Genomic DNA, 20,781 nt, shown 5'->3' with positions numbered 1-20,781 from the left:
CTGTCCATCTTATGGGCAGCGTTGAGTTGCGCAATTTCCCTGTTCGAAAACGTGATACGATTTCATCGACTGCTACTGTCGCATAGCGTCGACTGAGCGAGAAAGTGCGCACGCATTTCTCACGATCAATATGTATACGACCGGCAATGCGTACCGTCTCTATGATAGTTGGCCCTATCTTACGAAATCTTAGTCTCACTCGTCCGATGTAGTCTAGCTGGTTAGGATTCATGGCTCTCACCCACGCGACCGGGGTTCGAGTCCCCGCATCGGAACATCTTCGATTTGAACACCTCATTTTCTTTAGTGAGGCGTGCACCTTGTTGAAAACAGTACTGGCATCATTGGTCTAGTGGTAGAATACAACGTTGCCATCGTTGTGACCCGAGTTCGATTCTCGGATGATGCAGTTTTTCAAAAAATTTTCATCTATGGAATCTGTCCCCGCTCCCCTCAGTACAATGTTGAATGCCATCTCTGATCCTCGGTAGTTCTTCAGATGCTTCGCGAATTGTTTACCAGCCTTGTGAACTCTGTTCAAGGGGAGCGGGGTATGTTGGACGTAGAGATATGTCCAACATATGTCGAGTAGGCCTTCTCTATGAGGAGGCCTCAAAGCTGGGCCCTACTGCATTCGTTAAGCGTCTACCGGGAGCCAAGGAACATCGTCAAGGTGATTTGTAGTTTTAGATTACAGTCACGCATAATATTACATAAAATTCTCGTCGCGCCATGAGTCCTGTGGTAGTGGTTATCTCTCCATGGTGGACCCCAATCAGGTCACAAGATTGGCAATGTTGTATTCTTCAACTCATACCAAGCTAGGTGGAAAAGATCAGGCTTTTATAGGATGATATCTGAGTGATAACTTCATCGTTGGCTCTCCACTGCCAGAGGCCGTTCGGAATCATAGAAAAGTCAGGTCCGGGTTATAGACAACTTAACATCGCCCGTTCTTCAGCCAGTAACTAATCGTACCAGTAGCCGGTTAAGGGCGAAACGAAGCGCGGTTGGAACTAACCTGTGCACGTAGGCATGCGTGCCGAGACAGGACCATTCACTACATTGCTCTGTGAATCATCAACTCTTCCGAGAGAATGCATTAGACACATGGAAAGTGGCCCTAATCCCAGCCCCGAAGCAAGATATGCCACCTTATAATATAAGGTTATATCATCCCACTCCCGTGATCATGAGTAAACTCAAGATTGCGAGATAAGGTTTGTGAACGATACATTACCGAGCTTGTCCTATCTGTGCCTCTTTGCTGATATTAATATAGAGCTGACACTCTACTAGATAAGCAGAACTAGTGCCAACAGCCAGAAAAAAACTTCAAGCTGTTAGTGATATGAGACAGATAATACATTCAGGGCTCAAGCTTTATCATCCAATTTATCTGCCATGACAACAGGATTTGCCTTTGCCAATTTTCGACGCTCGTTAGTCTTGTAATCATAATCGCATTGATGAGCTTCCGCATATCTGTTCATGCAGAGGCCACTCCACTGTCTCAAGTGAGTGTATTTAATACTACCTGTGTGTTGAGCAGAAATAATAACCGCAGCGGCATCTAACACCAGTGAGACCGATGCGTTTCCCGCATGTCCAGCACCTGATGGAATACTCGAGCTCAAGAACTGCGTGATACCAGGGTGGTGTATGCTGTTCGTGACCCATACAACTCATAAACCATAGCTAAGTCGCCAGCGGCTCCCTCCTTGCCCTTACCGATTAACATCACTCTGCACTGGCCGGTCGTCACTTGCCTCTACCAATTCATCAACTTTTTCGGCCTCTAGACGAGCCTTCTCTTCCTACAAACCGACTATCCACTTTGCATCATGTAAAATCAGCCCGATTTCATATTGATTAAAAAAATGTCACCGTGTACGTCGAGAACTGTTGACACAGACTCCTACCGCTTCTTCCTTCTCTTTCTCTTCCTTTTCCTTCAGATCTTTCCAGCACTTGGAACAGTAATTGTTGGTATCAGGATTGCCGAAGAATCCACACCCGCCCTGGCATGGTACGGGTGCAGCACCTGTTGCTGCGGCTGCTATAGTTGACGACGATGTGGACGCCTAAGAGCTCAGTAGATAAACTAGAGGATTTTGGCCACACTTGTAAACACATCACCGAAGACAATACCTCTTGAGCCACTTCCATGTTAACATCATCACTATTGGCCGGCTTGGGGCCTTTGATCAGTAACAATGTGCTCCCAGTCACAATTTTCCTTGTAGATAAGGTATCATCGTCCTGCAAATGCTTACCTGAGTCACTAGAAGCATCCCATCTATCGAGTCAGTGGAACGATGCAGCTCAATAGTCCCTGATATGCTTACCTTTGTAGAATATCTTCATCTGAACCGCTGGTATTGAGCAATGTTCAGATTGAGAAGCTAGACGCTTGAGCTCTGCTACCTGAACAATGACCACCATTACGATTAACGATGCGCGGAGAATGATCAACGAAAGCCGCCGCGCTTATATCGATAGCGACACCAATGACTAGTTCTTGGGTGAATATAGTGAGACCGATGAGTATATGGGGCTCGCTGCCGTCTTACAGTAATATCCGACCTGACATCTTCCAATACAAAGGGTTTCCCGCCTGTAAGCTTGAAGTGGAGTGTTATTGTCTTGTTCTCCGGAGTGGATGACATACTCACTGATATGTCTGTTAAAAGGGTACAAACTTGAGGTCGGCAAGAGGTTGCGAAAGGGGGCGATCCCAGGAGCAATGAACTCATTCCGCCAGGGTTAAACTCTGTAGCGAGAGAGATGGCAGAAACGTGACAGTGGTGGTATGATACTGTGGAATAAAGACTATAGTGGGGAGGCTTAAGATGTACAGTAGAACGGGATGAGCGGACCAACATCACAATGCTACCACTCACTATGAGTGGATCGCTCCCGGTCATGAACTGGACTCGTCCGCATCGGAATCTTCGCCCTTCTCAGCCAGGAACCTACATCGAGCATCTCGAACCTTAATTATCGACCCAACGGATATGATGTGAAAGTATAGATTACGTTTTAAGCTGATCAACGAGCTCCTTATGATTATTTTTATTCTTCTTCCTATTAGGTCGGGCTAGTCTAACATGCTTGTACCTGATCATTGCATACTCATATGCCAATTGGAGTGGCGAGAAGATCGTAGACCGACAGAGGGATGCGTATGAAGACCGTATAGCGCTAAGTGAATGATATAACTCCTTGTACTACTTGCATTTGTCCCCATGTCGACACCGTCCCCGCTCCAAGAAGAAGCGACACATACCATGTTTGGGTCTAGTCACCTTCACACCATTCTCTTCTTCACTGGGAACCTCTATGGTACCAACAGCGACGTCATCACTAAACGTAGGAACGGATACCTAACAACATACAGTCGGGTGCTCACTGATGCATGATCTGACCCCCATGGACGATACAAGCGATTACTGGCTGACCCCATTCCGGCTGTGAGTTGAACGAGAATTGACGGATGAAGACAGCTTCGGGAGTACAACTAATGTACAGTACATTACCTCCTCCTCCTCGCCCTTAGCTTCACTCGAATACTTGGCATCCTCTTCTGGACTCGATTCCGAATCACTACTCTCGCTACTGCTGCTCTCAGGAATCTCCTTGAGTGTCATCCCTTTGACATCGTCACTACGACGGTTCTCTGAGCAGGGATCGATTGTATGGCGCATATCCATATACTACCCATGGACATCTTCTGTTAACCCACCACCACTAACTACTTGCAGCATTAGGGAAATTCTTCCTCCTCTCCTCAAGCCATGTTTGGATTTCCTCAGGTTGTTGCGAAGAGTTACTGGATTCAGCATCGGCTGAGACACGTATGTGATCCATTCAGAGAGCGGAAATGAGAAGATGAGAGCTATTACCTCCCTTGGATTCGGCCATATGGCTCCACTTATGAGCTTCAACCTAAACAATACCTCAGTGTGCTTATTAGCTTTGCCAGAGTATCGGAGCGAATAGAGGAGTTATTACCAGATGGGGAGGAGCACTATAGTCACAGCCTGGCATTGGACACTTTACATGGTATGTCAGCTTGTGCTTTCCGAGGGCCTCGGCCGTACACAAGTCCCTACAATAAAACGATCTCGAGTGTGCACAAGTAAGAGTTAATAGAGCCGACAGAAACTACGATGCTATTTGATGATCCAACCGCCAGAGTCCTACATCTCACAGGGCTCGCAATAGAACTGGCTGGCCTTGGGCAATGTTCCCAAGGTATCCTCCCAGAAGAGGCCAGCACCACCACCACCACCACCACCACCTTTGCCCTTCCCTTTACCACTAGTCCAGGGTGCTGCCTGTCGATAGTAGTCCCAGCCTCCCCATTGACCCATTGGTGGACCTCCTTTACCATAAGGTCCAACACCCCACCAGGACTGATCATCATACCATGGATTGGGACTCCAGCCTGGCCACCCTCCTGGCTGGTAACCATTCAAATCCATCGAAGTGGAAGAGCTCGAAGGGATCACGTTTCGAGTTCTGCCACGACCCTTCGCGTAGGGGATAGAATCCGGGCGATCAGCTCTATGCCTTGAGGATGAGTCATGCCCCCTGCTTCGCAAGTAGGCGGACCTCGCTGCTTGGAAGGCGTCCATATGATGGAGTGCGAACTAACGGATCCAGACCATCCAACTTGGGTAATGTCGATAAAAAAATGCAATACAGAGATGCAAACTCGAATCGATCTGACTGCAGAGTGAGTATGACGTCGAATACACCATAGTGCAATAAGTTATGAGGAAGTGGTCCTATTGGTAAAAATACAATCACATATCGTCCTCAGAGAAATAATCATCATCACCAGAATCATCGCTTTGTCCGCTGTCCGAATCGTCCTCATCGAGTACCGCAGTATCGGATTTCTCGTCAAAGAAATTTTCAGTGATGAAGAACCTAAACAGCGAAGTATAACGGGGGAGTGGGGTGATGATCTACTACCTGAGACACTGTAGAACTGTGGCGTTGTAGCGTTCTATGTCGTCACGCATTAGTCGTCTGATAAGTTGCTCATGCGTACTCTCCTTGGGCTGCTCTTGTTTTTTAATATGATTGAACCTTCTCAAGAGGGCGGAGTCCGGCAGATGAGTTTCGACGCAACCCTCGAGTATGAGGGGCCGATTAATGCGGCTTACTTGCAGTTATCTCCATGACGGCAATAGCCTCTCTCTTGGAAGAAGCGGCATACACCCTTCTTAGGTTGAACATGCTCGAAGTGGCATGCTCCCTCATACTTGCACTTCCCAAACTTGGCAAAATGCGTGCATATCCGACGCTCTGCGAACTTGGCTTCACGCTGAAGATGAGCTCAATACTAACAACACGCGTACAGCTATGTTAATCACATGGTCGACTTCAGCTGAGCCAACTTAATTATATAGGATATCACAGTTTGATAAACCCGTATCGTCTAGCCATCGGAGAGTACCTCAGCCCGTTCTTTCTTCTTCCGTTCTCTATTCTCTCGCATAGATGACCGTATAGCCTTCTCCAGTGTGCACATCTCATTGGCATCGAATGCTCCTTTCGGAGAGTCATTCCGGCCTGAGCTCAAAGCGTGATGAAATAGATAAGCAGGATTGCTCCGATGGATCGAAACCTTCCATTATAACCTTTGGTTGGAAAATTCTTCTTCCGTCGTGCGAGCCATGCGTCAGTTTCCGCTTGTGAAGTTGTTAGGGATTCCGATTTACCTGCGTACAAATGTGTAAACGCATAACTATAGCACTGCCCATGATATTAACGAGCTCGTGAGCATCATTACCTTCAACAGTTGTGACCAAACAATGAGAGAGCTTATGTGCGGCGACCTGACAAGAAGAGATCGCTTGCACAAGGACTCTGATTGGAGAGGTCCCAGAATGAATAAGATCCAAATACAGTTTATTCGAGACACTCGTACAGAGTTGAATTAATTACCAAATCGGGCCTAGCACTGTAGTCACAGCCAGGGTGAGGGCAGGTAACATGGAAAGTGATAACATGCTCATCGAGAGCATCGGCGGTGAAGAGATCTCTGAAACACGAAATCAATGAGTTTCCTCCTTTACTGCATCGTGGGTTCGCAATGGTGAGATCCATAACTGATATAGACAATAGCTTACTTCCCACATGGAATGCAGTAAAACTCGCTCTTCTGGGGTTCATCGGACCACCTGCCCTTCTTAGATTGAGGATAGTTCCATTGCTCAGAGCCACTCCATCTACGGCCACTCTTCCCTTTACCACCTTTACCCTTCCCTTTACTCCCACTATTGTAGCCTGTAGATTCCCATGATCCCTTGGCATGGTATCCCTTACCCCAACTAGGGGCAGGAGGTGGTGTTGGATGTGGCCACCATTCATCGTTCGCTCCTCCCTTCCCAGAACCGTTCCATCCACCACCACCAGTATACCATCCATCATTATTCCCCCATTGAGGGGGAGCACTCCATCCCCATTCGTCTTGACCCCAACCCCCTGACCATTCATGGGTCCCATACCCAGGAAGGCTACTAGACTGTGATGCAGGCCCGAAAAATAGCGGATCGGACATAGGACATGAACCAGTGAATAGCTAAACAATCAATGTTTACAGAGGAGTTGTATAATTGCAGAGGATTCTTGTATTTTGGAGTGATACGATGCAGGCAAAACGACGCTCGCGTGTAATGCTGCGGAGAGTTTCCAATTGAAAACGACGCTCGGCGTATCGCAAGTTCGATTCACGGGCTCGGCATTTCTCTCTGCCTTCCCGTCTCCCGGTGAAATCCGTGACGTCGTTTGTGAAGGTTTTAGACATCTTCACTTCATTGTTATTCTCGTTTCGAAGGTTTCATTTAATCACATGAAATCCTCTAACGCAGGACTGCAGCCTGCCATCCCGATGCATCGGTAGTACTGGTGGCTCCTCCTCCCCATATTCACGTCGTGGATCCATTCTGAGCAGGCCGGTCCGGAATCCTGAGAATCCAGTAGTATTCATGGACGTATCGGTTGGAGGGTCGGCCATCGGCCGCATCAGGATGGAGCTATATAAGGACGTTGCACCCAAGACTGTTGAGAACTTTCGTCAGCTATGCACGGGCGAGTTCAAACTCAATGGAGTCCCTATTGGATACAAAGGATCAACGTTCCACAGAGTTATTCGGGACTTCATGATACAAGGAGGAGACTTTGTCAAAGGGGATGGTACTGGAAGCTTGAGTATATATGGTGAAAAGTTCCCTGATGAGAACTTCAAACTTGCCCATGATTCCCCTGGTAATATCATAGTGAATCGGTGTAGTGTGGCGTAAACCCCAATCTCCTTGGTATGTTCACTTGATTATTCAGGTTTGCTATCTATGGCTAACTCTGGTCCTAATACTAATGGGTGTCAGTTCTTCATAACCTGCAATAAGTAAGAAGTAACTATTATTATCGTCTGGTGTCGGATCATACCGTGTGGTTCATATCCCGTCTTGCTTTAGATGTGACTGGTTGGATAGCAAGCATGTGGTGTTTGGTAAGGTCTTGGATCAGCAGAGTATGATGACTGTAAGGAAGATTGAGAATGCGCAAGTAGTAGTAGCTCGATGGTCCACTATCGTAACGACTCGAAAGGGATTTTGGTGTACTCTGTCTACAGGTTGGGGAGAACAGCCGTCCAAAGTTGCCAATCACAGTATCAGAATGCGGAGAACTCTAGGCAGCTCACCGTGCATCTCCCAACAATACGTTTTCTAATCTTCGAGGTTCGGAGTGTTTCGTTTAGTTAAGCATCGTTGGCCACCTAAGTCGGTTGCCTCAGTGTCTCCTATCACAGTCCTTTACATGGTTATGTTGGGGTGGAGTTATCATCCTATATCAAGGCAAGTCCAACGAAGTGCTCTAGACCGGAGCATCAGTCGGTGCCGACGGCAAAGTAGAGTGGTAATACCATCGTAGGGCACCATCATCAATGGCATATACTCAACCACTCCTCTCGTCAGTATATCGTCAGTAGGAGAAGTGATTCGTAATATCACGTACAAATGGATCAGAGACGATATCAGGAATAGAAGAGGCCTATCTGGGCTCTATCATCTCGAGCCACATCAAGGGAAGCACACTAACCTCAACGCCACTATTAACGATACTCTTATGAATCCAACACCGAGATCAATTCCACCCTCTGAACCTGACGAGTACAATTGACACCTGCTGTCACCATAGTACATGAATGATTCTTGCAAGCCCTCAACTTCTACATCTCCTATTAAGCTTCTCCTTGTTCTTGTCTTCGGGGAGCTCTTCAACAATGCTCTATACGGGCTCTCGAGCTCACTACTGCGGAGGAGTTTGGGCGAGGAGTGGATGCAGTGGAGCCTCTTCCAGGTCGAGCTAATCAACGGCGAAGAACGAAGGAGAACAGGGAGGGCTCTGATGAGGCCAAGTACATTAGGGAGATGTAAGAGTTTGATATGGATGTGCTGAGAGGGGTGGGATTTGATAAGGTTGAGTACGGTACTTCCCGGGCTAGCCTTGGTGTGACTATGCATACCACGCGTATTCTAACTCCCTTGTCGGTCCAGCAGCTCACCATAATAGAACATCGGGAAGGCCACATAGGCCTCTGCGTATCAGGCTACGATATCTATCCTCGGTGTTGTGTCTACTAATAACCTAAGTCGCTTTGTACCATATCTCAATATAGTATATCGATTTTCGTTCTTCCTCATGGTCAAACAGGTCGAAGTCAAAAACTCTCCCGATAACGATGTAAGAAGCAGCCTCGTGACCAGTTGAGAAGTGTTGAGAAGGTTGAGAAATGTGCCTGTGTCGCAGAAGCTTAGAGAAGATCAGAAGGCTGTAGGTCTGGAAATTGGTATTGACAAGGATGCAGTCGTCTCTTCCATCGCTCAAGGTGCAGAGGATGAGATACTTGTCATCAATGGTAAGTATTGCAGTATATTCTCACATAACTATCACATGCTGGATTCCTTGGGGAGCATCCTCACAGATAGTATTGACGACATTGTAAACCCCGAGAGAAGCTGCTTCGACAGTATCCTGGCAAGTGTTTTCGAGGTTATAGAGCAAGTGCAGGATAGGCTTCAGTGAGGAGTAGTGTCTACTATAGGTGGTATGCTCGGGGCCTCTCCAAGAGAGAGTTGAAGAGTTCATGCAACATCACTGTCACGAGTTCAAATACGAGAAGACACCAGTAGTTGATAACGATGCTCCAGAGTACAAGCACGAACACTATGTGTTGTTTAAGAGGTGAGCTTCTTTCTCGCAGCAACAGTAGACGCCTCCTTATATGTGAGGTATTGCGATACCATTGAAGACTTGCTAGTCTCGAGGGTCAAACAGGAGGTGCGTGTATGAGAAGTCACCGTTTATCTTGTCTACCAGCACCCCACCTTCGAACTAGACGAGTTCGTAGAGGAATGCCGTGGCAGGCTGGGGAGCGAAGTAGACAGCCCCAATGCTGGCGGTTGGATCATGCAAACCGAGGAGGTGTAGGGCCCAGCTCGTGGACTTCAATCATATCAGATTGTTGGATGATATGTTCAGATTCGATTTCCTCCTCTCCTTGGTTGACTTCGAGGCATTCCGTAATGACATGATATCCACGGCGATGCATGGTCAAGATCTTTATCTCCGAGGGTAGGCACTTCATTCCCAAACCCCCGGGAGTGTTGGATTCATAGGAGTCCCGCTGCTGTGGTTGCTGAAGATTAGTATATGCTTGCTCGCAGACGACATGAACCTATTAGCATGTCATTGAGAGATTCTCTTTGGAGAGATGTTGTGAGTGTTGTGTCATATGGCGGAGTTCCCGAACTTACTATGGTAGTTTCGAATCACAGCTTACAATGGGGGGAGTATTCTCATCGTCGATGACAGCAGCATCATCGAGTGGCTTGGATCGTGAAGTGACTTGGAAGGAGTTGAACACACATAACAAACCCGATGATTGCTGGACAGTGGTTAGACAACAGGTGTAATGACTTATGTTTCCTTGTCTACACTCATTGTTGGTCCATGCTCATCTACTCTCAGGGGTACAAGTGACTTATTATTGATGCTCAGATATGATGTGACGAAGTATGCTGATCGGCATCCTGGTGGTCCGCGGACGATATACATCGCTTGTGGTAAGGACTGCACGGAAGTATTCGATCATGTGCATTCGAAAGTGAAACCGGAGAATATCCTCTCCAAGGTAATATTAGTTGAATGCAGGGAGCAGGTCCTGTCCAAGAGGCTCTGCTCAGGAGAGCCTTCTCTAGTTGATCATGTGTGGTATGCTCAGGACTATATCGGTAAGATATCTGGTGATGCTCCTGAGGAGCAGATAGCTGGACAGCGGAGAAGTCATAATGAAGAGAGGAAGGCTGACTGCCCATCGAGTGATAGTACGTCAGTTTCCTATCCTACTAGCTATCAGTCAGCCGAGGGCAATAGGCAGGAAATAATAATCAAAGAAGGGGAGATATGGTGAGAGTAATATGGCTGTGTAGCATCAACTGCATTGTAATACCCGATTATATCATTCACTGTGTTTTCACTTACTGTTTCCTTTGGATGTGTATCCTCGTCGAAATGTGTTGACCCTTCAGGAAGGGGTGTCGGCGGTCTGTGTGGTAGAATCGCTGTTGAAGCCTTTTAGGGGGTCTTATCGATCTGCTCCGGCGATCCCTCAATTTAACTTTAGTTTTCTGTCTGCATAATGAGCGATCCACCAGAGGTTCCTGCGGCTCCCTCTCGGCCACTACCATCAGCTGATCTACAGCCACACCCGGCCCGGCATTCCCATTCTAGCCATGTGTCCTTTGCTGACCGTGTGAAAAAAGAGATAGAACGTGGTCAAAGGACCAGTACAACCAGCACCAACGCATCAGGGTGTAATAAATTGCAGACACCAGCGGTTCCTCATCTCCCACCACGGAAAAAGGTCAAGAGCAAGAATCAGGTAGTATACAGAGCGTGGAGGTTTGGGTATGCCGCAGCTGTTGATGATCATCATAGCTAATGCTTGTACTTACTGGTGTTCTTCCTCTCGTCTTCAGTTTGCGTACATGAGGATCATGGCTGACAATAAGCCTCTATTATTTCCAGCGGATAAGCTGACTTGGGACGAGGTTGCTCATCATAATTCGAAGCATGACTGTTGGACAGTCATCAATGGAGTTGTGTAATAAGTACATACTGGGGCTGCTTCATATATTCCTATCGGTTATTCAGATATGATATAACATCATACCTGGATTATCATCCTGGAGGCCGAGGAGAATTATTCCAAGGAGCTGGAAAGGACTGTACCAACCTCTTCAATATCTATCATCCATGGGTTAGTGAAGAAGCGATTCTACGCAATGTAATGATCCATGTCACGGTATAGTGTAACGGGATGATCACCAATTCGCCCCTCTCGCGATCATATAGATCAACCAGTCATGTTCTTTCATGGGTCTCCAGGCACGGCTGGGTCCAGTAATTGGAGGCCCTTGCCCTCCTCACATGGTGGCCGAACGCCGGGGGGAACTACAACATCGTCCTGCTACTGGGCAAGAGGTAGAAGCGATGCCATACTGCAATGCTATCCTTGCATCGATGCCTTGTCCATAAGCTCTTGTTAGGGCATGCGTCCGGGCGGCGATCCGACCAAGATTGTATCGGTACCGTTGCCTACGATACCTGAGTATGTGCCCCCAACCACACCATCACCCATTCTATCTGCAAATGATGCACAGTCCGATGTACCGGTAGCGGCCATGCTACGACGATCAAAGCCCAAAACTGAGGCTGCGAAAACGAATGAAGTAAACACAGAAGCGGCATCAAGGTCACAGCCGTCCTGGATCCCTCTACTGTTCCGGGGATCGGTAAGACGTCGAAGTATGACAGTATCTGTTGATCTATGTCCTGTTAGGTATTCTTCCCTGGAATGAAGTTGTTCCCACCACACGAGCATAAGTAGTTATACGGTCTGTTGAGATTGACGAGAGTCCACTACTTGCACTATGCTTGTTTATAAGTTCTATTGCATCTTGTAATATTGTCGTTGTGACAATGACGAGTAGTTCCTCCCAGCATACACCAATATACCGTCCTCTATGTATCCGTAGGGTTGCATTCGTTCTATGCTACGTGTTTTGTTGTTGCCTCGGGTAGAGTTGTTGTCCAAGTCCGTTAGTCCCTCAGCAACTTCGCAGTAGGCACCGTTATGACTCCGACTAGATGGACAGTCCCTCTCGGAGCGACAGTCACTCTCCACTCCAGAAGGATGTGCCGATTCGCAGGCAACGTCTGCTACAACCACTGCTATGTGCACCTGGTTCAGCTAAGGTAGGCTAGTAGACCATACCTCCGTCGACCCTCCTCTGTATGCACACCATAATAGGTGCTGTTCTTCCTCGTCTGCTCCCTCAGCCTCTGGGAAGGGTACTACAAGCGAGGATTGGACGGCCATATTAGAGTCTATAGCCTCCTCCAAGGATCCATTGGCTGACCTTGGACCAATGAAGCTTAGTTTAACTCTCCAATCGTGTACCAGATCTCAGTAATGCTATTTCTACTGTTGCTGCTAACCTTAGGGATATCCTTCATTATCAGGCTTTTCCGTTCCCAGAGCGGATGGCCCACTGTGGACCGGACGTTCGCAGCAGTGGTTGAGTTTCTTATCCCGGATAATCTTGAGAAGTTCAACTCGCAGGATCTGGTGATTAATCCGAAAGGGATAATTCCAGTTGATGCTCGATCCAGGTTTTGACGCTGAAGGCAATAGAGCGGTATGTGAAGGAAAGATCGTATAGGGACGGTGGGAAGGGGCACACGACGTAGTATTCAACCTCTCTCGAATATTCCGCACAACTGCTTTTCGATATTGCATCGCTACTCCTTATGGTGTTGAGGACTGCCATTGGAGGTCATTGTTTTATCCTTCAGTCCAGAGTTATCCCCGTCACGAAGCCTCTCGCAGGATCCAGCGATCCAGGCTTGCCTGAATATTCTATCAATGATGAAGGGGAAGCTATCCTATAGGACACCTCTACGAGAGTAGGAGACATCTACGGCTCTTCTTCTGAACTGGTGTGCTCATGCTCGGTGTGTGGATCCTCAACGGGTATAATTGGCTTGCTCTAGATTGGGCATGACGCTGAGTTCATTGGTATCGATCGATGAACTACGAGACGACGAGGATGCTATGGATATCATCCCTCACATACTGACATGTATCAAGGAAGGGCATTCGAACGGATCTCTCATAGTAGTTTCCAACTCACTGCTGGCCGCCGTCAGCTATGTCTCAGTCAAGCTCGGCTAAGCTGGGTGAAGAGGCCTGTGGACAAGGCTTGGCCAATTTAGCCATGGCACTAGCCAAGTTACGATATGAAGATACCGCTTTTATGGAGGCTCTAGCCGGGATTGTCTGTGGATCGATAGAGAGGTTATCGTTGGTGGACGTCGGACAGGTAGTGGTCATCCTCCAACCCCCACACGATCTCAACGTATCTCTTCCTCGACTCTCCTAGAGCCTGCCTATGGCTCCTTGGTCGGTATGTCAGATTGCGTTTGCCTTTGGCAAGCTTCGTATCGAATCTTCGGAAGCCGTTCCTGCCATGTTTGGATGTATTGCTGAGAGAGTTGCAGACGAAGAGGAGTCTTTGTCGAGACACCTACCAACAGCATGCAGTCTGGTAGTGTCCAGAATTCTTACATATAGTACCCAATCATCCTTTTTTGAAAATTGCTCCATCCATCTTATTCTCTGTCTTGGTACATATCTTCTGTCAGTTATACGGTATGCATCGACTAGGGTTGGAATGCAGTGAGTTCTCGGAGATGGTGGCAAGTCGACTCCACCCCGCTGTAGGCAACCTTGATGTGAAGCAGCTCCTCCTCATCATACCAGCGTGTCGGTACGTTGAGTAACATGGCTAGTCATTGGCTCTGTCGATGTCCTTACAGACGGCTCAACACCTCTGCTGGAGAGTCAGGTCACAGGTCGAACGTCAACTGCAGTCACCTTTACCACTCGGCTGGGAGAGCCTTCGCTGATAAGGCTCCGGTGCTGCCATTAGGCATGCTAATACAGGTAGTATGTTACGGGCTGAGTATCCAAAGAGTTGTTCCTACACGGCCATCATCTCGGCTCTGGAGGTCCGTGATCGTGTGTTACACGGGTGGATAGTGAGAGAGTCAGTTGATTCACCATGGGTAGTTCACTCTCAGGGATGTTTCTCGATCGATTTGTCTGATCTGGAGAATGTATCCCAACAGTTGCGACATAGGGGAAACGCAACTTGGATGCATCATGCACGATACGGCTTGTCTATAGTGGAGGCACTTAGTCATAATGTCATGGGTATGTGGGGTGTGGGCTATCTGGGTTATCCGTCAGCATTGACCTGCAATGCAGAGCCGTTGTCACGCGTCTCACAGGACGTGGTTCATGCATAGTGGGGTTCATGACGTGCACATGAGTAAGAGATAAGCTCAACAGTCATTATTTCAGAAACTGGAAGCCAGGTGGCAAATCCGGGTCCAGAGACTCGTGAGCTTGTCAGAGAGATATGTCACCATTATGTGGAAGATCGAAGGATTTTAGCACAGATTACCGCTGATCAAAAAGATGTCGGACTGTGCATCGATGGGTACAAATTAGATCGTCTTTCTATCTCAGCTCCTCCGGAATCTACCCGCCCCACCCTGCTTCCCAGCATTAGCGGAGCTCAAGTATGCATTCGAACGAGATCCATCCGACTGAGGATTACATTTCACATGCATTGTTGTTTCGGAAATTAAGTTTCAGTTGTACTCACCGTTGTTGAGGATTTTCTAGAGTTGTCGAGTATTTCGTTAGGCATATGGCCTTCTCAGGTGTAGCTGTTGGAGCAAAGTAATCATGGAAATAGATACCGGGGAATATGAATAAACGAATTGACAGAACCTGCCTGATGGGTCTATGCAACCTGACTACCTACGCATATCTATGTTTCCGTTAGGAACAATTAAGTTAAAGTACAATCTTTGCTCAGAACTTACCAGCAGAAGCGCGGTCGGACATAGTGGAATTTCGTTTACCATATCCCGAGCTACTCAACATGGGCTTTAGTCGGGGTGCCCGACTGAGCATACCAGCATAGTCGGGTGCTCCTGCTACTCGGGCTACTCAAGTTTCTACAAGGTCCTGGCGGAGCCGGTACACAAGCCTTTCTGCTAACGATCCCAACAACAACAACAGTCCCTTCTACAACTGTATTGCTGTCTTTAGCCCTTCCGGAGAATTCTCCTTCAACCTGCTCGGTTCATGACTTCCGATGACCCTGGGCGGCTTTACATTCGCCTTCTATATAGTAACCGTATATATCTCAAGTCGTATTATTGTTACAGGCAGGCTATTTATCATAATGGGGATTGTTTTCCGAATAGTATTGCTTTGGAAGTTTCAAAGCTCGCCGGTGATGGTGTATGCTTCACATGAACGTTAAGGCTGTATTCTGGTTGCCATATTCTGGTTGATCCCGATTTTGAAACGGATCCTCATGCGATTAGTGACGTCTTCTTCCTCGTTTTCGGAGCAGTGATTATTGTGTAGTCCCTAGCAGCTTTACTGCTGATACATAGTTTATCGGGAGTTGTTTTGGGCGATGGGCCATGGGGCAATTCACGCTTGCTACGGCGTCAGCGGCGTTTTTTACATAGTCGACAGGATCTGAGGTTCTCTTACTCATCCTGCTCAGTTACTCACTACCATGATTCAACGCATGGGTACAGAATACAATTTCTCTCATTTGATCTAATCGAGTCGGCCTCAATTGGTCATCAGCAGGTTGGTCTCTATTTCATAGAGTAAGCCTGTGTTTTCAGGTTCTTGTTCTCGACACTACCACCGGGATGTCCTCTTCTTAGTTGTTTGCTTCACCGCTCGCATGGTGAAATCGCTCTCATCCGGCGATAAAAATATTTCCAGCGGAGGGGGCAAGTGGGAAGGGTGTTTGCCAATCCTTAACCCAATCATTGCAGCGGCTCGTGCGGATTTCAAACAGCTCGATGGCTTCCTGCATCAGCGACGATGCAATGGGCGTAAGGGAGAATCTGGGTGAGTGTCTGTGGAATCGATTGGATAGAGTGACGACTCATCTGTGTGCCACACAATGTCTGGTTAGAGACAACGGTGGAGGTGGCATAATCATGATGACTTGAATCAATGACAGGTTGAGAGGGCAAGAGTGGTCACACCTGAGTGAGGCGTCATCACGGTCCCCGTCTCGTCGGTCCAGGGAGCAACAGCGTCGAGACCATTATACACCCCCACCAATAGCAGCCGTCGCCAGAGGAGTAAGCTCCCTGTGGCATGGAGAGAACAAGACTGCCAAACATGCAAAGGCTCGAGTCGGTACATCTCTACACCCAAAGGGGGAACATTTTGATAATACCATCTCTTCATCCGCTATAATAGGCCGAAAACTGGCGGGGGGCCGTGCTAGAACATTGGATACTCACGAAGAGGTGAGGACATATGCTTGTTCATACATCCTTCTGTCTCACTCATCTTAGTCTTAATATATATCGTGCCCCATAGGTTGCACAATCACCCGTGAAGATGTTCTCGCATTATGATACCCAAAATATCCCACACAGACGCAAAATGGAGGATGCTCATATCTACCTTCCATCCATTACTCCTTCTCTAAGCTCACGAACATCACTCATTGCTATACTAGATGGGCATGGTGGTAGCCTACAAGCTATAAGTACAGTCTTGGATAGATTCCCTTGTATAATTGGTGATGAGATGGAAGGACATCCCCCTCTCCCTGAAAAGGGAAGAAAGTCCATCAAAGCAGTGATGTCTGATGCGTTCGCACGAATGGACCAAGAAATACGTCCATGCACATGGCGGAATGGCCTAACTGCTACCGTGCTTATCGTAAGAAGACAGAAATCCAACAAGTTCAATAAGAACAGCTGTGCATTGATCTGTGCTAATGTCGGTGACAGCAGAGCCATATTAATAGCCCCTAGTGGCCGATTTACTAGACTCACAGAAGATCATCGACCTACTACGAATGCTGCCGAAGCAGATCGTGTGGTTCGCTGTGGAGGTATGGTGCTATTTGGCCGTGTGGGTGGGCAATTGGCAGTGAGCAGAGCATTGGGTGATTGGTGCCTCAAGGATGCTGGGGTTATCTCTGAACCAAGTGTTAGTGTGAAGAAGGAAGTTATACAAGGCTCGATCATCGTTGTCGCTAGTGATGGTGTATGGGACGTCCTTAATGATAGCGAAGTAGCTCGATTTGTCATCCAACACATTGATGAGGATGATGTAGCAGAGAAACTGGTAAGCTGCAGAAGGGAGTCCTCCTCGTTATACTAGCGCCGTTTCAACTCCAGTCGCCCAGTAGTATCATCTCAGGTAGGCCACGCCGTGTTGTCAGGGTCACGAGATAATTGCTCTGCTGCTGTAGCATTGTTATAGGCGATCACCTCTGCAGTTCCTGCAGTAACGATCACCGCATGCTTCGCAACCCCAATTGCTGTTGCAGTGGGTTGCCACGTAGATCTCATATCAAAGAGTCTTCCATCCTCTGTATCACCGCTGTCTGATGACAGCTTCATATTATAGCTTTTATGACCAGAGTGACACTGCCTGTTGTATACTTCTATTTTCTCGCAGTGTTATGGAGGGAGACGTATATTTCGGGTCACTCTCAATTCCGCTATTGCATACGCATGGTCGACATCCATCTAAGAGATTATAATTGTCACTGTAGTCACCACTGCTTAAGATCACCCAATCACGATAGTGGCAGGCTCAAGAGGTCGTAAAAGACTGTATCCTGTCTCATAGTGCAGTAGCATGACTCAGAGCGTCGCAATATCGGCGTCGCTCTGTAAGGGAGCTGCAGCGACTCAGACGGATGACTGGCTCAACCGCAACCACTCAAACTCGTTCCTGACCATTCATATGTTTGTACGATCTCGAGATCACCAGGCACAGGAAGAATGGCTTCCCAATAGTGAGCGAGCTAAAGTCCAGTCCTACCACTCGAGCATAGCTCTAATGATAATCATGCAGGCCTACATTGATACATGTTACACTGTCGCTAATTAGATAAGCTCAGTTGTGAATCACAACTTGTGATATTATGTGGTTTGCCTCTCAGAGAATGAGGCGCTTCTTCAGGAGTTGCCTACTACATGACTAATCCAGCATCTCCTTTATTTATTATCACCATCATGGATTGCTGGGGTCGCTGCGAGCGGGTATGGATGTGGGTACCTTGCCAAACACTTCCTGTGGATAACATCGAACATACTTCATTTTCCACTCATCACGAGCCGACTCGGTGAAGTCACATCTGCCAACGATAGTCGGAGCACTGCCGATACTCCCAATGAGTATTTGTGTTGGCATAGATGATAGAATGCATAATAGGATTTGGTGGTCGAAAGGTAGGGTGGTGGTGGGACTGGGACACCAGTATGCGCTCTCATGGTTCAACTCCGTAATGGCATTGCCATCAACCAACCCCATGTCACCCACTGTAGAGCATGTTTCTGTTAACAGTGATGTTGTCTTCATGCATTATCTAGTACTCATCTAGAGTAGTCTACCTCACTGAGAGTCACAGTAATGCCCATTCAAACGACTCCAGAATTCGATGCGCCATCCACTGAACATACACGGCCAGAGTTTCCTGAGGGAGATCCTACTTTTGCTCCCTATGCGGCAATGTAGGCTTCATACTGTGGGACTCGCTTCGGAATTCTTCATCAGTTATGACCTGATGGCTACTAAACGGGACACAGAACCTTCCGAGCTCCCTCCTCAGCAATCACGAATCCGTAAGTATCATCAGAGCATTCATTATCGCGTCGCATCGTGTGCATATTCTTCCTCGTGATGCGGGCAGGCTTGACTCATGTAACACCTCATCATTCGATTGTTATCTCAGCTATCGATGCGACGGAGAGCTTCCCTATCAACAGTGATGTATTCGAGGGTCGGATCGTAATGAGTAGCCGCATGGAATCCAATTGCATCGTAGGGCCCATCAGGTTGTAATACATCGTCCTCCTGACCCGAACGGTCCCTTCCCCTACTACGGGTATATGGGTAAGAAGCGGAGGTGAGTATGACTGTTTTACGCTGACTATCTTCTTCGACGTTCGTGCTCAGGCGCTGGGAGCTCCGATGGCAAGGACGGTTTAAAAGGAAGCCAAGTACTAGTCATAGGGTTGGTGTTTGTGGTCATTATATACCCGCCTCTCAGTGGTGTGGACAGCTTCATCTTCTTAGGCTCGGCATTATTTTTTGGAATCGAAGCAACACAGCCTCTTCCAGAGCTGGGGTTTGTTGCTAAGTCCGGTAATATCCTCTCTGATCATGATAACACATGGAAACCTGCTCTATTCATAGCATTATTATATTCTCCTCAGGGGTACGTCTCGTTTTATCAATCGCCACACGTTTGGCAGCAGCAAGAGGAACAGTGCTGTTGAGTAGTAGATGATACGCAGTCTCTCGATCGTATGCGCATCGTTCCCCTTCAGCTAACTACCCCAACTCTGACCCGTCGAAGAACACATTCTTTACTTTTCCACTAGTCAGTGCTGACACAGTAAGTCGTGTCTGCGGTATCTTGTGAGCATATGATGTCTTCAGTGCATCGTTTCGGATTTGGATACACCCCCCGACGAGCTTCCTGACATCACTGCCGACAAAGCCCTTACAGGTACTAGCTAGCTACATGTATCCATCCAACATGATTGCCTATCAACACTCCGTTGTGAATCATCTTCCCTTCTATCTCAGGAAAAGTGACTCATGACTACTTATTTGACACCGAGCACATCTATACTTTTTGCTACTTTTCGATGTAATCATCTGCTCCTCGTTTGTGTGATAGATCCCTCCCTATCGTCAATCTTGTCGTCATCAACGCCTTCATCGAGTTCCCCTCAGGTACATCGACTTCGTGACTTGGGATCTGCGCAACTTACCTGTCGTCAGTGGTAAGCATCATCTTCCTTACTCAACCCCACCACGAGAGTGGTTATCGTTAGGCACATCGTTGTGTACGTTCACTGGTTATCAGCCTATTCATGTTATCGTTAAGGATCAAGAAGATGAATACTTCATGGATGTACTTGTAGCGCATAGGTAAGATAATGAATTTAGCATAGTCACCACCTTGGTTGATATCAGGAGCCTCTCTCCAGTGTGGGCAGATTATATTACGCCTGATGAGTCAACAGCAGCAGAGGTGATGAAACTGAGGCCGCGTAGGTCGAGAATGAGCTCGATTGATAGTATGGAATATGTCAGCTGTCATTCATACTCGTAAGATCCGCTGCAGTGCTATCCCAATTGCTCTGTGATGATGCGGCTTTAGATGGGAAGAAGGAAGTGAGTCCTCGTCATCATCATCAAATGATGTTGTATCCGTTGTGGAAGTCGTAGATGTTATTGACAAGAAGGGTGACAATGGCAAGACCGACAAGGTAATGAACTCGCGGGTCGTGAGTCACGGCGACGCCACTCATCTCCTCCACCTCGGACGATGCTCATGTCTGACGGCATCGTCGACGGTGACGTTGGCGGGGAGGTGGCGTCTATGCTTCCATAGAATTGAATACGCATTGTGTTTCATCTACTACTTGGATCAGCTCAAGATGGATCAAATGTGTAAATGATAGGTGCTTGTCACTCGGAAGTGAAGATGCGTAAACGTGACGTTGTCCTCAGCCTTTCCGTCTCGGTAGAGTCTCGTCGCATGA

At 47.6% G+C, this 20,781-nt stretch overlaps 10 protein-coding genes and 2 non-coding genes across 12 annotated transcripts; 9 read left to right on the top strand and 3 right to left on the bottom strand.

Annotated features, from left to right (window-relative positions):
• The first annotated feature begins 202 nt into the window (after positions 1-202).
• Positions 203-275, top strand: Pmar_PMAR014723. The gene has a single exon. It is a non-coding gene; the product is annotated as a tRNA-Glu (tRNA).
• Positions 276-338: 63 nt separating this feature from the next.
• On the top strand, positions 339-409 carry Pmar_PMAR014722. Its single transcript has one exon. It is a non-coding gene; the product is annotated as a tRNA-Gly (tRNA).
• An 899-nt stretch (positions 410-1,308) lies between these two features.
• Pmar_PMAR014721 (hypothetical protein) lies at positions 1,309-2,707 on the bottom strand. Its single transcript, XM_002771640.1, has 5 exons — positions 2,574-2,707; positions 2,349-2,427; positions 2,152-2,276; positions 1,923-2,084; positions 1,309-1,817 (listed from the first exon to the last, which is right to left on the bottom strand). The coding sequence occupies exons 1-5, from the start codon at positions 2,667-2,669 to the stop codon at positions 1,728-1,730; spliced, it is 552 nt and encodes a 183-aa protein (XP_002771686.1). The 5' UTR covers positions 2,670-2,707; the 3' UTR covers positions 1,309-1,727.
• A 106-nt stretch (positions 2,708-2,813) lies between these two features.
• On the bottom strand, positions 2,814-4,646 carry Pmar_PMAR014720 (hypothetical protein). Its single transcript, XM_002771639.1, has 8 exons — positions 4,207-4,646; positions 4,015-4,111; positions 3,906-3,948; positions 3,759-3,848; positions 3,540-3,679; positions 3,235-3,386; positions 3,040-3,120; positions 2,814-2,975 (listed from the first exon to the last, which is right to left on the bottom strand). Exons 1-8 carry the CDS (start codon positions 4,638-4,640, stop codon positions 2,924-2,926), a joined length of 1,089 nt encoding a protein of 362 aa, XP_002771685.1. The 5' UTR covers positions 4,641-4,646; the 3' UTR covers positions 2,814-2,923.
• Positions 4,647-4,761: 115 nt separating this feature from the next.
• Pmar_PMAR014719 (hypothetical protein) lies at positions 4,762-6,577 on the bottom strand (the record flags this gene model as incomplete). The annotated part of the gene is made up of 8 exons (XM_002771638.1): positions 4,762-4,938; positions 4,984-5,100; positions 5,178-5,338; positions 5,471-5,586; positions 5,655-5,735; positions 5,807-5,852; positions 5,962-6,058; positions 6,147-6,577. 8 exons carry the CDS (start codon positions 6,575-6,577, stop codon positions 4,812-4,814), a joined length of 1,176 nt encoding a protein of 391 aa, XP_002771684.1. The 3' UTR covers positions 4,762-4,811.
• A 281-nt stretch (positions 6,578-6,858) lies between these two features.
• On the top strand, positions 6,859-7,755 carry Pmar_PMAR014718 (cyclophilin, putative). The gene is made up of 5 exons (XM_002771637.1): positions 6,859-6,915; positions 6,971-7,284; positions 7,357-7,423; positions 7,494-7,584; positions 7,652-7,755. Exons 1-5 carry the CDS (start codon positions 6,869-6,871, stop codon positions 7,709-7,711), a joined length of 579 nt encoding a protein of 192 aa, XP_002771683.1. The 5' UTR covers positions 6,859-6,868; the 3' UTR covers positions 7,712-7,755.
• Positions 7,756-8,721: 966 nt separating this feature from the next.
• Pmar_PMAR014717 (hypothetical protein) lies at positions 8,722-9,729 on the top strand (the record flags this gene model as incomplete). Its single annotated transcript, XM_002771636.1, has 7 exons — positions 8,722-8,763; positions 8,830-8,938; positions 9,005-9,072; positions 9,125-9,264; positions 9,447-9,506; positions 9,562-9,654; positions 9,699-9,729. 7 exons carry the CDS (start codon positions 8,722-8,724, stop codon positions 9,727-9,729), a joined length of 543 nt encoding a protein of 180 aa, XP_002771682.1.
• Positions 9,730-10,072: 343 nt separating this feature from the next.
• Pmar_PMAR014716 (Cytochrome b5, putative) lies at positions 10,073-10,660 on the top strand (the record flags this gene model as incomplete). The annotated part of the gene is made up of 3 exons (XM_002771635.1): positions 10,073-10,213; positions 10,304-10,400; positions 10,611-10,660. 3 exons carry the CDS (start codon positions 10,073-10,075, stop codon positions 10,658-10,660), a joined length of 288 nt encoding a protein of 95 aa, XP_002771681.1.
• Positions 10,661-10,699: 39 nt separating this feature from the next.
• Positions 10,700-12,110, top strand: Pmar_PMAR014715 (flavohemoprotein b5/b5r, putative). The gene is made up of 6 exons (XM_002771634.1): positions 10,700-10,963; positions 11,061-11,185; positions 11,236-11,368; positions 11,470-11,565; positions 11,631-11,876; positions 11,924-12,110. The coding sequence occupies exons 1-6, from the start codon at positions 10,721-10,723 to the stop codon at positions 11,969-11,971; spliced, it is 891 nt and encodes a 296-aa protein (XP_002771680.1). The 5' UTR covers positions 10,700-10,720; the 3' UTR covers positions 11,972-12,110.
• Positions 12,111-13,295: 1,185 nt separating this feature from the next.
• Positions 13,296-13,926, top strand: Pmar_PMAR014714 (hypothetical protein; the record flags this gene model as incomplete). The annotated part of the gene is made up of 3 exons (XM_002771633.1): positions 13,296-13,466; positions 13,560-13,691; positions 13,789-13,926. The coding sequence occupies 3 exons, from the start codon at positions 13,296-13,298 to the stop codon at positions 13,924-13,926; spliced, it is 441 nt and encodes a 146-aa protein (XP_002771679.1).
• A 2,000-nt stretch (positions 13,927-15,926) lies between these two features.
• On the top strand, positions 15,927-17,476 carry Pmar_PMAR014713 (protein phosphatase 2C, putative; the record flags this gene model as incomplete). Its single annotated transcript, XM_002771632.1, has 5 exons — positions 15,927-16,096; positions 16,164-16,177; positions 16,457-16,506; positions 16,580-17,338; positions 17,414-17,476. 5 exons carry the CDS (start codon positions 15,927-15,929, stop codon positions 17,474-17,476), a joined length of 1,056 nt encoding a protein of 351 aa, XP_002771678.1.
• A 1,158-nt stretch (positions 17,477-18,634) lies between these two features.
• Positions 18,635-20,382, top strand: Pmar_PMAR014712 (hypothetical protein; the record flags this gene model as incomplete). The annotated part of the gene is made up of 13 exons (XM_002771631.1): positions 18,635-18,735; positions 18,779-18,846; positions 18,957-19,012; positions 19,060-19,130; positions 19,181-19,224; positions 19,301-19,369; positions 19,555-19,622; positions 19,667-19,736; positions 19,817-19,880; positions 19,967-20,016; positions 20,068-20,164; positions 20,210-20,286; positions 20,330-20,382. 13 exons carry the CDS (start codon positions 18,635-18,637, stop codon positions 20,380-20,382), a joined length of 888 nt encoding a protein of 295 aa, XP_002771677.1.
• Positions 20,383-20,781: the final 399 nt, after the last annotated feature.

The sequence above is a fragment of the Perkinsus marinus genome (assembly GCF_000006405.1).
Source record: "Perkinsus marinus ATCC 50983 genomic scaffold scf_1104296962766, whole genome shotgun sequence".
Taxonomy (NCBI): Eukaryota; Perkinsozoa; order Perkinsida; family Perkinsidae; genus Perkinsus; species Perkinsus marinus.
This window is presented reverse-complemented; position numbering and strand designations above follow the sequence as displayed.

Coding starts and splice junctions, on each gene's coding strand:
- Pmar_PMAR014721 (XM_002771640.1), bottom strand. CDS start 2,669: ATGTCATCCACTCCGGAGAACAAGACAATAACACTCCACTTCAAGCTT. Junction 2,428..2,573: donor ATGTCAGGTCGGATATTACT/GTAAGACGGCAG, acceptor GTCATTGTTCAG/GTAGCAGAGCTCAAGCGTCT. Junction 2,277..2,348: donor GATGAAGATATTCTACAAAG/GTAAGCATATCA, acceptor CTAGTGACTCAG/GTAAGCATTTGCAGGACGAT.
- Pmar_PMAR014720 (XM_002771639.1), bottom strand. CDS start 4,640: ATGGACGCCTTCCAAGCAGCGAGGTCCGCCTACTTGCGAAGCAGGGGG. Junction 4,112..4,206: donor TATTGCGAGCCCTGTGAGAT/GTAGGACTCTGG, acceptor GTTTTATTGTAG/GGACTTGTGTACGGCCGAGG. Junction 3,949..4,014: donor ATAGTGCTCCTCCCCATCTG/GTAATAACTCCT, acceptor GGTATTGTTTAG/GTTGAAGCTCATAAGTGGAG.
- Pmar_PMAR014718 (XM_002771637.1), top strand. CDS start 6,869: ATGAAATCCTCTAACGCAGGACTGCAGCCTGCCATCCCGATGCATCG. Junction 7,285..7,356: donor ACTTGCCCATGATTCCCCTG/GTAATATCATAG, acceptor TTGATTATTCAG/GTTTGCTATCTATGGCTAAC. Junction 7,424..7,493: donor TTCTTCATAACCTGCAATAA/GTAAGAAGTAAC, acceptor GTCTTGCTTTAG/ATGTGACTGGTTGGATAGCA.
- Pmar_PMAR014715 (XM_002771634.1), top strand. CDS start 10,721: ATGAGCGATCCACCAGAGGTTCCTGCGGCTCCCTCTCGGCCACTACCA. Junction 11,369..11,469: donor AAGAAGCGATTCTACGCAAT/GTAATGATCCAT, acceptor ATGGGTCTCCAG/GCACGGCTGGGTCCAGTAAT. Junction 11,566..11,630: donor GTCCTGCTACTGGGCAAGAG/GTAGAAGCGATG, acceptor AGCTCTTGTTAG/GGCATGCGTCCGGGCGGCGA.